General features: G+C 36.9%; 1 protein-coding gene across 7 annotated transcripts in view; it reads right to left on the minus strand.

Moving 5' to 3' along the window:
* The window catches only part of Kyat3 (kynurenine aminotransferase 3), a 48,726-nt gene that overhangs the window by 2,429 nt on the left and 30,745 nt on the right, over window positions 1-15,552 (minus strand). For 6 of the 7 annotated variants that reach the window (XM_027935273.2, XM_027935276.2, XM_027935274.2 and 3 more), the window contains 4 exons: window positions 15,385-15,474; window positions 10,704-10,890; window positions 6,012-6,085; window positions 5,449-5,535 (listed from right to left, as the gene is read on the minus strand). In XM_027935273.2, the coding sequence (XP_027791074.2) occupies window positions 5,449-5,535; window positions 6,012-6,085; window positions 10,704-10,890; window positions 15,385-15,474 (438 nt within the window). The remainder of the gene's footprint in view (window positions 1-5,448; window positions 5,536-6,011; window positions 6,086-10,703; window positions 10,891-15,384; window positions 15,475-15,552) is intronic. The other variant, XM_071618014.1, reaches the window with a different exon arrangement.

Raw genomic sequence — 15,552 nt, forward strand, 5'->3', positions numbered from 1 at the left:
GTACATCTTCTTAGGCCATAAAGTAAGAAGATACTCCAAAATGATGGAGATGCATCAAAGGAAACAGAAGGCAGCTTAAAGGAGCTCCTAGTGGCCAAGTCTGGGAAAATATGACTATTTAAAATATCCAAGGATAGTAGTAGTAGCAGTAGTAACAATAATGATAATAAATTACAGCCATTATAGCCCATTGAATCAAACTGGAAGCTGTGGGTTATTACTAATATTAAGGAACAGGTAAACTGAATAAATTATTGGATGAGATATGGAATATTTTCAGATCTTCAAAGTACCTTGCCACAAAATACTTAAGATTTTTTTTAATGGAAAAAATATAACTTTATAGTAGACAAGGTAGAAGAGCACCACTTTAGGTGATTGAAATTAACACCAACAATGAAAAGAACAATTGAAATTATGTGTCATCTGTTGCAATAAAGGCACTATTTTTGTGGTTTTCTTACAAAGTAAACAGCCCAAATTTAATCATAGAGAAATATCAGACTTAATTGAGGGACTTTCTTCAAAATAATGGATACACACACACACACACACACACACACACACACACACACACACACATATATATCAAGATCATGAAAATAAAAAAAAAAATCTGAGGAGCCATTCCAGTTTGAAGAAAACATGATAACTAAATGCAATGAATAAACTAGCCTAAAAAATTTGACGTAATTCTGGCGTGGATTTACTTCTTCATTATAAAAAGGGCCTTATTAGGACAATTAATGAAACATGGATTAGATATGAGGCTTAGATGGGGTTAATAATATATCAACGTTAACATCATGACATTGAGGGAATGTTACATTGTAGCTTTGGAAAATGTTCTTGTTTATGGGGAATATGCAATAAAGTGTTTGGGGTGAGAGGACACTGTAAGTAATTAAGTTGATGTTTTTCCTTCAGTCAGTCTCCACCTACCTCCACCAGCCACTCAGCTCTCTCAGTTCTCCTCTGCAGAGGCAATGCTGAGATTTTATTATGTATCTTTCAAAAGCTATCTCAGGTATTTATAAGCGTCTATTTCTTCCTTTTATATACATGATACTGTTCTGTGCAAATTGTTCTGTTCTTTGCTTGTGCTCTATCATTCTTTTCTTGATGTAAATATGCTACAATTTATTCAAGCAGCTCCCACTGGTGAATATTTGTAATCTTTTGCTATTACAAACAATGCTTCGCTGAAAATCCATGAACATGAGTCAAAATGTTCAAGAAAAAAATCCACAGAAAAACAATCGTAAAAGTAGAATTTCTGGGCCAAAGGGTATATGAATTTGCATTTGGATGGAAACATTTGAAATAACCACCACAGAGATTTTACAAATTGTACTCCTACTCTTAAGGCGTGACAAGTATTTTATGAAGTTTTAGTTGCTGCCAATCTAATACATTAATAAAATTTCACTGCAGTTCTAATTTTCATTTCTCTTGTTATGAGAAAAGCTGAGTGTCCTTTCTTTCAGAAGTTTGACAGCTACTGAGGATTTTACCCATAACATTGTAAAGTGCTGTTTTCTGCCTTATTACTTTTATCAACTCTGAATCCAACCTGTTTTCTTTAGATTTCCATTTTCTGGGCATGTTTTTGTCATCTTTCTCTAAGGACTTCCAGCTATTGCTACACTCTCCTCTAAAATCAGATGCTGGTGTAGAGAGTTTCAGTTTACAGAGATCCTCCTCTCTGGCCCTCCAGGAGGCCTGGCTGATTTTGTCTGGAGGCCCAAAGAATTATGTATCTTTGAAGTTCAGTATATTATACAAGGCATACTCCATGTCATTCATAGTGTCCCACATTTTCCTGAGACTAGGCACTTTCTTTAATCTTTACATTTGTGTTTTATTTCTTTATCATTTTTTTTAATGGAAAGCATTCTGAAAATAAAGCTATAACATTCTTTTTGGGTTCCATTTGTTCTACAAATGGACTCCCCATACTTCATTTTTCTTCCACTTCCATATTGTTTCTAAAATTATAAAATTCTTTGTTGCTTTCCATTCCCTTTTCCTTATTTTTCTCAATCCTTAACATGCACATAGAGTTTTACTGTCCTTTGTGATATTACCAATGCCACCCATAATTCCCAATAGCTTTATTTTCCCTTCAGTTTCCTGCCTGAGCTCTGACAAGTACCATTTCATCTTCTTATATTATCTTATCCTATCTTTCCCTGAACTTTAAAATTCTCTGCTTTAGTCTATTGTTTAAAAAGTTTAGAGTTTCAAATGTCACAATTTTTATTAGTTCCATGGCAACATTTTCCCAGTGAATGGTCTGTCTGACATTTGTTTTTCCTTGTGCCTTTCTCATTTCCTTATGGTATCCTTTTAAAAGATTCATAGCTGGTCCTTCTTAATTATTAATCACTCTCTACTGAATTCCCTAGGTAAGCTCTCACTGCCAGCACACACACTGTTCCTAGGGTTCTACATAACAATGGTGCTACCCCCTGCCTCTGTCTGATTTGAAGATATATTTGCAGATTTGTGTAAGGGAGGAGCAAGGCCACTACTAGAAGACAGCAGAAATTCTTCCTGGCTCACAGCGTAGTTTAATACAATTGAGGGTGAATTCTGTTAGGGGAAGGTCTTTTAGACTTCCTTTCTTCCCAACTAATTAAATGGTTGTTCCTAATTTAATGTATTTCCTCCATATTGAATCAGCATAATTTTGACAGTGATGACATGGTTAAAAGAGGAAATCTACAGCCTAACCAGAATCTCCTTTCTATCCTGCCTTCCAGTGTTTAGATGACATGACCATATGCTTCTTTTCTGTTTCATCCATGAATCTAGAGGAGCTCACTGCCAGGATATCTACTGTTCCTGTTGTTCTTGGTAATAAGCATGGTACCTGCTAGCTTTGCTGACAATCTGCATATATAGAAGCAGGATCATCCATAGGTATCCTCTCTCTGCCATCACTTCCACTGAATTTGGTAACCCTTCCTCACCCACTGGGGAATCTCAATTAGTTTACCGTTCTTCTGGCCGTTTTTAAATACTTTCCAAAAGAGAAAAGGAAAGGTCTGTGTTTACCATTTTAAAACTGAAGTTTTGTACTATTCTTTTTTTTTTTTTTTCCCTGTTGGTTATGTTTATAGACTCAAATACTAAACTTATAAAGTGGGTCCCTGAGTTAAGATGGATTATTTTGACTTTAGGATGGTGCAAAAGTGACAGGCATTGAGTAGAAATCAGATGTTGAATTTTGATCTTTTCCCTGGTTAGTGACAGATGCCGGGCAGTAGCAAAGAACTGTAGTTCCCAGTCAACCATGTGGTCATGAGGGTAAACAATTGGTGCTCCACAGCATACTGTGTTGCTAAGCTATGAGGTTCAGTAGGTTAGGTGTACTAAATGCATTTTTGACATACATATTTTCTACTGCATTTATCCAGATGTGACCCCATTGTTAAGTGAAGGAGCACTTGTACCTGTTTCTAGAGCCACTGTAAGATAGAATTAATAGCCTTACTTTTTCGTTTTCATTACAATCAACTGAATATTTACATTGTAAGATTGCTAAGGTTTTTATTCTGAATAGGTCTTCCTCAGTTTGTTTATAGGTTATCTCTAGAGGTGGAAAACAATGTTTACATTATTCTAACTAGGATTATGGCAGAGTCAGTTGATATAGAGTGCCTTGATCACAGTAATGCTATTTTCAGTAGCAGTAACATCTTTTTTTTTTTTTTGTACCAGGTATTAAACCCAGGGTAACCATGGAGTTACATCCTTAGTCATTTCAATTTTTTTTTTTTTTTTTTTTTTAAATAGGTTCTCTCTAAGTTGCTTAGGGCCTTACTAACTTGCTGAGGCTGGCTTTGATCTTGCAATCCTTCTGCCTCAGCCTTCCTAGCTGCTCAGATTACAGGCATACACCACAAGGCCCAGAGCAGTAACATCTTAAAAACTGGAAAGATACCTTCAGAAAACTTTGAGTGCAGGTCTGATGGTGGTGAGTTCTCTCAGCTTTCATTTTCAGGAATGTCCTTCATCTTTATTCTTGAAGGACATTTTCCTGGATAATACAGACTACAAGGCTGACATTTTCAGCAGTTTAATCATGATATGCCTAGGGTTTTTTTTTTTTTTCTGTTTTGGTTTTATAAATCTTGCTATATAAATTCAGTGAGCTTTTGAGATCTTTTCAGTTGCTTTTTACCAAAATGGGAAAAATTTAGCTGTGACTTTTTCTTTTTTCTCTATATTAGAGATTGAACACAGAGGCACTCTTCCACTGAGCTATATCCTCAGCCTGCTTTATTTATTTTTAAGTTTTGAGACAGTCTTACTAAATTGCAAAGACTAGGGCTGGGGTTGTGGCTCAGAGGTAGAGCGGTCGCCTAGCACACGTGGGGCTCTGGGTTTGATCCTCAGCACCACATAAAATAAAGATATTGTGTCCACCTATAATTAAAAAATAAATACTTAAAATAAAATAAATAAATAAATAAATTGCAAAGACTAGCCACACACTTGGGATCCTCTTGCTTTAGCTGTCTGAGTAGCTGGGATTATAGGTATTGCCACTGAGCCTCGCTTGGTCATTACTTCCTAAAATATTTTTTCTGCCATATTTCTTCCTCTTTTTTGGGTACTTCAATCACGTTTATATTCTAACTTGATGTTATCTCATACATTTGAGGTTCTGCTTATTTTTTAAAATACTTTTTTCCAGCTGGGAGTGGTGGCATATGCCTGTAATCGCAGTGGCTCAGGAGGCTGAGGCAGGAGGATTGCAAGTTCAAAGCCAGCCTCAGCAAAAGTGAGGCGCTAAGCAACTCAGTGAGACCCTGTCTCTAAATAAGATACAAAATAGGGCTGGGGATGTGGCTCAGTGGTCGAGTGCCTCTGAGTTTAATCCCTGGTACTGCTTCCCACCAAAAAAAAAAAAAAAAAAAAAAAAAAACCCAAACTTTTTCTTTTCTTTTTAAAAGTACTGAATCTATTTCTATGACTCTGTATATATAAACTGACCTTTATTCCTCTGATATTTTAAACCCTCTATTAAACCCTATGAATATTTCAGATTAGATATTATACTTTTAAGGTCCTAAATTTTCATGTTTCTTTTTTTATAGTCCTAAATTCCTCTGTACTCCTTATGACGATATTTTCCTTTTTCTCGAATACTTTTTGAGAAATTATGGGTCACTTTTTTTGGTGTGTGTTTTCACACATCTAGTTATTTTTTTTATTATAGGCTGGGCATTGCTATATTATAGATACATTTTCTGGATTATGTTCCTTCCCTCAAAGTAGGTTGTGTCTAGTTTTGGTATACAGTTAATTTCATGGCAACAAGTCAAAAATGTAAAAACTGCATATGAACCTATAATTTGTAGCAACAGAGTAAAAGTGTGTTATAAATTGCAAGGAAGAATATTATAAATGTGTTTTTGGGTATAACAGGGAACTTACTTTAATGAAGCAAAACCTCACAAACTTCTCAAACTGTGGTTTACTTTCTGAGTTACAGAATGCCGAAACAGGAATGGCTGATAATTTCTGAAAAATAAACAGGATGATCTAGGAGGAAAACTATTTACATTTCAAATATTAATTTTGAGAAATAAATACACACTTCTGAATATTAACAATTTCCAAAAAGAAGAATATCTTAAAAATCCCTCAAGAAGCCAGGTGTTGTGGCACATGCCTATAATCCCAGCAACTCAGGAGGCTGAGTCAGGAGGATTGGGAGTTCAAAGCCAGCCTCAGCAACAGCGAGGCACTAAGCAACCCAGTGAGACCCTGTCTCTAAATAAAACACAAAATAGAGGTGGGGATGTGGCTCAGTGGTTAAGTGCCGCTGAGTTCAATCCCTGGTACTCTGCCCCCTCCCCCCCCAAAATCCTTCAAGAAGCCATGAGTAGAATAACATGTAACAAAAATACAGTAAATAATTTCCAAAGCATGTTAGCAAGTTTCCTTCATAGTTATCTATAAAATACGACACGATGTTCCAAGGCCAATAAACATACCTTATTTTTAGTCATCCATTTCACGAATTTATAGTCATAAGGCTCATCATTCTTCATATCAGAAAGGTCAGCATCTAAGACAACATGGATTTCACTTAAGTCTATCAAGATTCATTTTTTTTTTCTGATTTAAATAGGTTTGGTTTAGAACTTTCTTAGAGGATATTCACAGAATATGCTGGTACTTGAACTGCACAATGAGGTGCAAAGTGAGAAATTCAGAGCAGCACTCACGTGCACCAACCACACTTCTACACACACGCAGCTGTTAGAACAGGAAGATACAGGAAAGGGGAAGAGAAGAGGAGTGTTGCCTTTCCATCTAGAAATAAGATTCCATAGCAACTACTAATGAAATAACAACTAAATATATTCATAAGCGATATTTATATCTCCTAACTGATTTTTAAGCTCCATGAGGATAAAGTGTCCATTTTTTAAATCTTTGTTTCCCCCAACACTTAGGTGAATGGCTAGCATATAAATTTTGAAAAAAACATATTTGTTGAATCAGTACGTATTATTATTTATAAACCGAAAATGTCTGTTTAGATTTTCCAAATGCTATACTTATTGTTTATCTCTTGCTTCCATGTAATACGCTGTTTTTAATATTTTATATTTGAGGGAAAGACCTTCAAATATGCATCCCTATTATTATCCCTTTCATCAATCTTGCTTTAAAGTCTGGGCAGGATATTTCTCTGACATTAGTTTGACATTATATTTCCTATTGTTTTAAATTTATTGACTTATATTGTTAGATTTTCTGGCATACCCCAAAATAGCTAATGTTGATGGGTACTCTTATTAATGAAATTTACTAAGTAATTCTGATTCTTAGTAGAAGCAATGGCAGGAGATTCCCCTTTTTAAGTTCTAGGATGAAGTTCATTGGTCAGGGTGTAAATCTCTAGGTTCAGAAATCAGTTCCGTTACTTATTAGTTGATTAACTTCAGTAAATTAATTTGATACTCTGTCTCTTTATTTGGGGAGAGGCAGGGAGCACTAGGGATTGAGCACTGGGGCACTTAACCACTAAGCCACATCCCCAGCCCTTTTTGAGACTAGGTCTCACTTAGTTGCTTAAGGCCTCACTAAATTGCTGAGGCTGGCCTTAAACTTGTAATCCTTCTTCCTCAGCCTCCAGAATTGCTAATATTACAAGGGTGGGCCACCATAACCAGCTTTTTATTTTTGTGTGGTGCTGGGGGTTGAACCCAGGCCTTTGTGCATTTGAGGCAAGCACTCTACCAACTGAGCTATATCCCCCCTTACACAGCTTTGATCCTCTATCTTTCTCATCTAACAGTGGGGACTTGATAGCACCAATCTCATAACTCTCTTGAAAATGTGATGTTTGTAAAACTCTTTTTTGGGGGGTGGGGGCAGTTTACCAGGGATTGAACTTGGGACTCAACTACTGAGGCATATCCCCAACCCTATTTTGTATTTTATTTAGAGACAGGGTCTCACTGAGTTACTGAGTGCCTTGCTGAGGTTGGGTTTGAATTCGTGATCCTCCTGCCTCAGCCTCCTGAGCAGCTGGGATTACAAGTGTGTGCCACCATGTCTGGCCTTGTAAAACTCTTAATGTAATACCTACTATATTACAAATGCTCAATAAATATTAACCAGTTAACAACTGTTGCTAATTGTAAAGTGAAATGTTTTCTATATTCACAAATATTATAGTTTACTTTTGTCTTTCGTTTTCCATCAAATGAAGGTTTTTGTTTTACATTTAGTAAAGCATAGAACAAACCTGTAGTACATAGAAGAACTTATACACTGCAAATTAATCAAAATAAGTAAAAGTATAAAATAAAACAAAGTTTTCTTCATGTGTAGGAGGATTTTACAGACATAAACATTTCCCCATAGGTGAGGACCATAAAGAAGCAAGCTCCACTCCCACCCACATCCCCTGAAGAAAGGTTCTCTATCCCAAATCCTTTCCATTCTTATTTTAACTACACTAGTTCAAGGTCTAAGAGGGTGTTGCATGCTGGATGGATTGACTGAGGAAAGCACTGGAAACTAATTAAAAGCTTAGTGCAATAATCCGAGTTCCATCATTGTCCTTTTGATAATTAATGTCACAGTGTGAGAAATCCTTTTTAGAATTTACTATCTGGAAAAACTTGAGTCCAGACAAGAACTATTTTTATCTAAGAAACTATGAAGTTTCCTTTAACCAGGAATTATGTAATCAACTCCATTTTTCAATTTCCCTTTGCTGCCACGAAAGTCTCAAGTTAATGCTAACTACAATACCATATGAACTCAGGGAGCCGAACTATTGACTTCCTCCACCTCCTACATGGCATGATTTTTTAATTTATAATATGTGGTCATTTCTACTCATACGTTACTATGTAAGAGACTTTTAATGTGAGTAGGCTCAAATTCCTTTTGGAAACATGAAGTATACATCACTTTCTTTAAAATAATTCATGTGGAGAATTTTGTGGATTTCTGATTCAAAGGCAAAAATATAAGTGATGAAAACTGTGCTATTTCTTTTTCTCATCTCATAAAACAAGCTGCCGGTTTAGACCCAATATAGGTTTGCTTTCCAAACCTCCGAGTACAGAACATCTGAAAGGATTTTACGTACATATGGAGCCTGGGAACCTGCCAAGTACAGCTCTCTGGCAATAGGACCACAAGAACTTCTGCTTGCCATAGCTTCTTGTTCTCTCACAACAAATGAAGACAGATAAACTTGTTTCAGTTTGAGCCAAACCTTAGGTAGTAAATTCTTATATTTTCATGTTATCTCAGTATCTGTTCTGTACATAAGTTGGACATTCTCATACCAGAAGCAAGACTTCAACACCCTCAAAGTTTCCACTTCTCTACTTCCTCTGTTCCTCTCAGATATTTTCTTTGTATAATCACCTCCTGGTGACCACTTCCCTGTGGAACAGTCAAGTACAACCCATTTGACTTGCCCTCTTAACTGGCCCCCCCATCCCCCCGCAAAGATTGTAAAGATCCACTACACCTACAATCTCTCAAAGTGTAACCAGCTTGTGTCTGCTGGTTAACGCTCCTGCTGGGGTAAGGAAGACTTTGGCACACACAGTGCAGTCCTGTACTGCTGTAAACTGAAGAGGACAAGGGGACACGGGGGTTGGGGATGTAGCTCAGTGGTAATTACAATTGTAATGCTAATTACAATACCATATGAACTCAGGGGACCCAACTATTGACTTCCTCTTCCTCCTACATGGCATAATTTTAAACCTGGGTTTAATCCCCAATACCACAAAAAGCAAAAAAAAACAAAAAACCCCGGCTTTGACCCACAAGTCCTTCCTTCTCTCTCTTGCTTTCTACCCACAGGTTGAGTGTGCATTTTCCGGAGGGCCCACACTTCCTGTGATCTCTACCAGGAGTGCTGGCCTCTTCTCCCTGGGATCTGTAAGTAATACATGGATTCTTCATTTCATGTGGTTTGTTCTTCTGCCTCTGCTGTGTCTTACTTGTCCAAAAGAACCAAAATGGACTTTCCTCCTGAAAAGAGCTTTCCTACAAAGTGGCTATCTTGGTAGGATAAACTGGACACAGGTCAGACAAGAGCCCCAGGGGTGTCAGCCAGTATAAACAACGCTTCCCAGATCACATACTGAGGCATGGGGCTGCTCACCAGGATAAGGAACGTTCTGGGAAAGACACCCACGTCCACCTCCCTGCTGCCCCATCTGGATTTATAACCACTCTCTCAAGTCCGAAGCATGGGAAAACCATGACACCTTGCTCCCCAAAGGTGATAGTGAACCATTACAAGACACAGAAATTGGTACTGTCACATATTTGTGTACTAGAAAATAATTCCTGCTTGAGGAATATAAATTCAAAAATATAATCATTGTTTTGTCATAAAATTAAAAATTTATTTTACTTTCTCCAGTTTTCTAAAATTTGGAATAAATAAAAAATTTCAGTTTTTCAAGTTGAGTGGCATATAGCTTTTTCGTAATTAGATTTTAAAAACAAAACTAAATTTAGAATAGTTGTGTACAGTTTATTATTACTCATAGGATTTTTAAAAAATATTTTGATTTTAGTTGAAGTTGGACATAATACCTTTATTTTATTTATTTATTTTTATGTGGTGCTGAGACTCAAACCCAAGGCCTTGCACATGCTAGGCAAGCACTCTACTGCTGAGCCACAACCCCCAGCTCCTCATAGGATTTTTTTAAAGGAAAGTAAGTTATATATAAAACATCATGTTTTTAATTTTTAGATTGTGGATGGCATGTCAGAATTACATCTATCAGCTTTAAGTAATAACTTGTTTTTTAGACATAGAACTATTGGGAATTTTTAAGTTAAGCAAAAAAGAAATTAAAATTTTGTTTAAATGAACACAGGGTACCTATGTTAGTTCATATACTGGTGTTTAAATTACATGCAGAACAGGATGAGAACAAATTCTATGTTTAATAGAATACCTTGAACAACACTGACTCTACTAAACACTACCACTTATCAACAGTCACATTTCAGGTAGAAGTTCTAAAAGTAAAGATAATCATAAAAGTTCACATGGTGAAAATCCATCCTTTTCTATAGATAAAATACTGCTATAGCTTTGACCCCAATCTTTTCTGCATAATTATGCTATAATTTAAGACATAAGTTTCTGTATAATTGAAGTAATAAAAACCTTTACAAACCCAGTAAAGACACGTCGGCTATGATGAAGTATCCCCCATCAGGAACTATGGGTTTCAGGCCAACACTTTCAAGTAAACGCACCATCCGATCTCTTTTTACTTCTAATTCTTTTGGCAAAGAATTAAAGTAACACTCTGGGTCATCCATGCGCTTGATATCAATCCAAAGAGCTTGAGCCAGGGCTTCCTGTATATTAAGGTTGAAAAATGTGGAGAGGAAATATGGTAATGTTAGTCATTGCTCAGTTTATTGGTATAATAAATAAAGATCATCTGAGTACTATTATTGGCAGAATGATCATTCAGGAAATTCTGGTGAACCTATATGGAGGAATCAGTGATAAGAAAATGATTAAATGTAACTTGACAGACTCATTCTGAGTTATGAAAGTCCAAACTGAAAAGAGTAAGTATTATCTAAAGATGGTTTATTTGGTTAAAAAAAAATCATTAAGATTGAGGTGAGCTGTAGAATAATTTGCCAAATCTAAGTCTGAAAAATGACCAGAGAAATGATAAAGCAGTCAGGTTTCCCCATCACTGGGAGGACACGGTGGACATGAGAGATGACCCACTGTATTGAGGAGGACATGTACTCCCCATTCCCCATAGTGTGGAAATCCTAGCTACAAACACTGATAACCCTGGAACATACATCTAAATGAAATAAGGATCAGCAATGAGTTTCTGGAGCATGTGGGAAACTCTTCTACCTCTCTCTAAACAAGTCAGAAAAGCCAGGAAGAGAAGCTGGGTCAAGAAACAAGTTAATGTTAAATGCAATGGACTTAATGTTTATTTTCCCTAAATCCATATGTTGACTTCTTAATCCCCGAGGTGTTGGTATGAGGGGGCTGGGCCTCTGGGCAATGATTAAATCAAGACACAGAGCCCCCAGGAATTGTATTAGTGTCCTTATAGAAGGAACCCTCCCACCAATGTGGCCACTGTGAGGACAAAGTGAAAAAGTGACATTCATGAGGAAACAGGCCCTCATCTGATGCAGAATCTGCCAGTGCCTTGATCTAGCACTTCCCACCCCAGAACTATAAGAAATTTTTTTTTGTTGTTGATAAGCCACCTGATCTATGGTCCTTTGTCATAGCAGCCTGAACAGACCAAGATGTCTGAGGAGACAACAGGCCAGGAACAACTACACAGGGCAAAACCAGGATACACAAAAAGAACAAAGATCTGCACATGCAGAGAGCAGAAGCTCAGCAGGCAAAGTGAACAGGGATGGCGTAGAAAGGATGGTATCGGAGCCAATAAGGAGATCCAGGCAAAGAACCAAGAACTGGAATAGCTAAGAGAGAGAGAGAGAAGAAAAGAGCAGAGTAGTCATTTTTTTTCTCTCTCTCAGTTCATAAAGTTCATTTTTGTATTTTAATATTCTGTACTGAATACTAAATGAACAAACCTCATTTAAATGCCCACTATGTGTTAGGCTCTGAACCTAGGATACACAGATAAGTTAGGGAGAAAACACATAAAGAAATAAATGTCACTCTGTGAACAGGAAGCAAAGCAGTCAAATTTTAAGGAGATGAACCAGAAGGAAAAGATGTCAAGAACTAAAGGATAAATTCATTCACTCAGTAAATATATATTGAGGAACTATATAAATGTTAAGCTTGGAGTTCAGATAAGAGTTGGGAATAAAACAATTAACAAGCCATAATCCTTGTTTTATAGAGTTTCCAATTAGTACACCCTGGAAGGGATGGGGGTGGAGAGAAGAAAACAAATAAATGAACATGGGAAGATATAATTTGTTTTGTTGGAAGAACTGAGAGAAGTTCAGTACGGCTGAACAGCAGCAAGAGGTACGACATGACAAGAGATGAGAACACAGAGCAGGCTTCATGGCAAAAGAATTTGGCAATAAAATAGCATTAATAATTCCACAGTATTAAGAAACCAGGAACCAGTTTCCAAACATGGCTGAGGGGAAAACAGGACACTTAGCTGAAATGGAGAATAAGGTGATTCAGAAAAAAAGATGCTTGAGATTCTCAGCTGTATCTTTTTCTTATTCATTCACTGTAGAAGATAGTGCCCTAGAAAATTCAAAGTGCAAAGACACCAGCAGTCTAACTGCAGCATTATCCTGGACTCCTCTCTTTTTCTCAAAACCCATAAAGAATCCATTGACAAAAACTGTTAGTTTAACTTCAAAATGTATTCAGAATGCAATCACTTTTCGTCAAGTCTCCCTTCACCTTATTGGTTCAATTTACTAGCACTTCTCTCCTGAATCTCTGGAAAGGCTTTCTCACTCTCTAAAGCACCAGATCTGGGCTGGGAATGTGGCTCAAGTGGTAGTGTGCTCGCCTGGCATGCGTGCGGCCTGGGTTCGATCCTCAACACCACATACAAAAACAAAAAATGTTGTGTCCGCCGAAAACTAAAAAATAAATATTAAAATTTCTCTCTCCTCTATCTCTCTCTCTCTTAAAAAAATAAAATAAAAAAAAATTTTAAAAAATAAAGCACCAGATCTTGATGACACAAGCCAGAATGTCATTGCTGTGCTCAAAACTCTCCAGTGGCTGCCTATGTTGTGACATTGTCTTAAGCGACATAGTCTTAAGAGTGACATACACAGCTCAGCTTGATCGAACCCCCAGCTGTCTCTCTGGTCTTAGCTCCTCCTACTCTTCTCTCTTAATTATCCCATCCCAGCCTCTATGCTGGTCACTGATACAAACTGCCAGTCAGATTGTCAGGGCATTTGCATTTGCCGTTCTCTCAGTCCACAGCGTTCTTCTCTAGGTAACCACCTGACTATTAAATCTCCTAAAGTCACCTTACTGAAGCTCACAAAGATTACCGTATATAACATTGTATATTCCTCCCTTGGCACTCTATATTCCTTTTCTTCTCTGCTTCACCTTTTTTTCTTTGCCTCTATCAGCTTTGGACACCTTATACTTTAAAAATACTTGTGTATTATTTTGTCTGCTCTAACTTCAATACTCAGAAAATAGTTGTTAAATAACTGAATGGATTTATTAAAAGGATAATATGACTTCGATATATAATAAAACTGGGCATAGTGGTACATTCCTACAATCCCAGCTACTCAGGAAGCTGAGGGAGGAAGATCACAAGTTCAAGGTTAGCCTCTGCAATTTAGTGAGACCCTGTCTCAAAATAAAAACGAACTGGGGATGGAGCTCAGTAGTAAAGAGCTCCTGGGTTCAATTATCAGTATCAAATGGATCCAAATATTAGAGCTGGCCTTTTTCATAGTATTACTTAAAAAGAGAAAGAAAGAAAAGAAAAAGAAAGAAAGAAAAAAGAATTTCAATGAAACCTTTTCCTATTAAGCAGGTATTTGTTCAAAGGAAGCAAAAAAATTAAGTCAATTTCGTGAAGCCAATACACTTTAGACTTTTGTTCTTTAACTGCCTTCTAGAAATAGAATATTTTTTCCACATTTTGGTTATTCACAGAATGATAAATAGATTTGTTTCTGTAAATAAACACAAAAGTAGAAATAATATACATTAAAAGTTCTGGTACCTACTCCTGTCCCTATCAACTAATTTCATCCACTTCTCTTAACCTCCCAAATAGCCACTTTTACTAGTTTCTTAGGATCCTTCCAGAGTTCCTTCAAGAAAAACATAAGAAGTCCCCCTTTTCTTACACAAAATGTAGCATAAATATATGTATACATTGTGTTTTTTTTAACTTCATAATATATTCTGGAAATTTTTCCATATCAGTACTTTTAAAGTTTCTTGTTCTCTTTCTTTTAAATAGCTATTGCAGTAGGTGGAATAGTGTCCCCCAATGATGCTTGTATCTTCAAACTCATAACCTGTAAATGTCACCTTATATGGTAAAAGGAACTTTACAGATGAGATTTAAATTAAGAGTCTTGGGTTGAGAGAGTATTCAACAGGGATAATGTAATTACACAGGTCCTTATGAGGGAAAGAGGAGGTAGAAGAGATAAGAGCCAGAAAGTTATGTGTTGGCAGAAAGCAGAGGTTGGAGGGATGTGACCATGAGCCAAGGAATGCGGGCAACCTTAGAAGCTGGAAAAGGCAAGGAACTGATTCTTCCCTACACCTCCAGGGGGAACACAGCAATGCCAACACCCACCGTTTAGCCCTATAAGATCCATTTCCAGCTCTGACATGTAAGATAACAAATTTGTGTTGTTTTAGGTCACTAGATCTGTGGTACTTTGTTATAGCAGCAAGAAGAAATTAATAAAGTCATATAATATTTTGATACTTGACTAGATCAAGGTTTATTTAACTACCTGTCCATAGATGGGTAATGGACTAAACCCAATCATCTGCAATAAACAGCCACATCTATCCCTATCTTGCATGTGCTGATAATAGCTCTAGCGTAAATCCTCAGAAGATGGAATGCTGTTCATAGGGTTAGCAATCTCTAATTTGCTGAGTGCTGCCACCATCCTTCAGAGAGTTGGTAGCACTTTGTATTACCCACAGCAATGTACGTGTGTTCAAAGAAACAAAACAAAACTAGCCCCATAACAGTGACTATGCATCTGTTCCTCAATTCCCAGATTATATTAGAAGGCCCTGCTCAGGGAGGACCTGGAGGGAAGAATAAAGTCAATTCAAACACGCAAATAAAAGTGACACCTCCACCAACAATCCATGTTTCAACCCCCTGTTGCCCCAACACCTACCTGTAAAGGAGTTGCACAAGTATAGACAGTGTTTTGTTGAACCGTCTGTAAATGTTTTATCAAATGATTAGGACCAATGGTCCAGCCAAGCTGGGAAAGAAAAAAATAAAAACAGGTTTCAAAAATTTGTCTAATAATGTGTATCAAATTGGAGACAGCAGTTAATGC

Source organism: Marmota flaviventris, chromosome 10 (assembly GCF_047511675.1).
Source record: "Marmota flaviventris isolate mMarFla1 chromosome 10, mMarFla1.hap1, whole genome shotgun sequence".
NCBI classification, from domain to species: domain Eukaryota; kingdom Metazoa; phylum Chordata; class Mammalia; order Rodentia; family Sciuridae; genus Marmota; species Marmota flaviventris.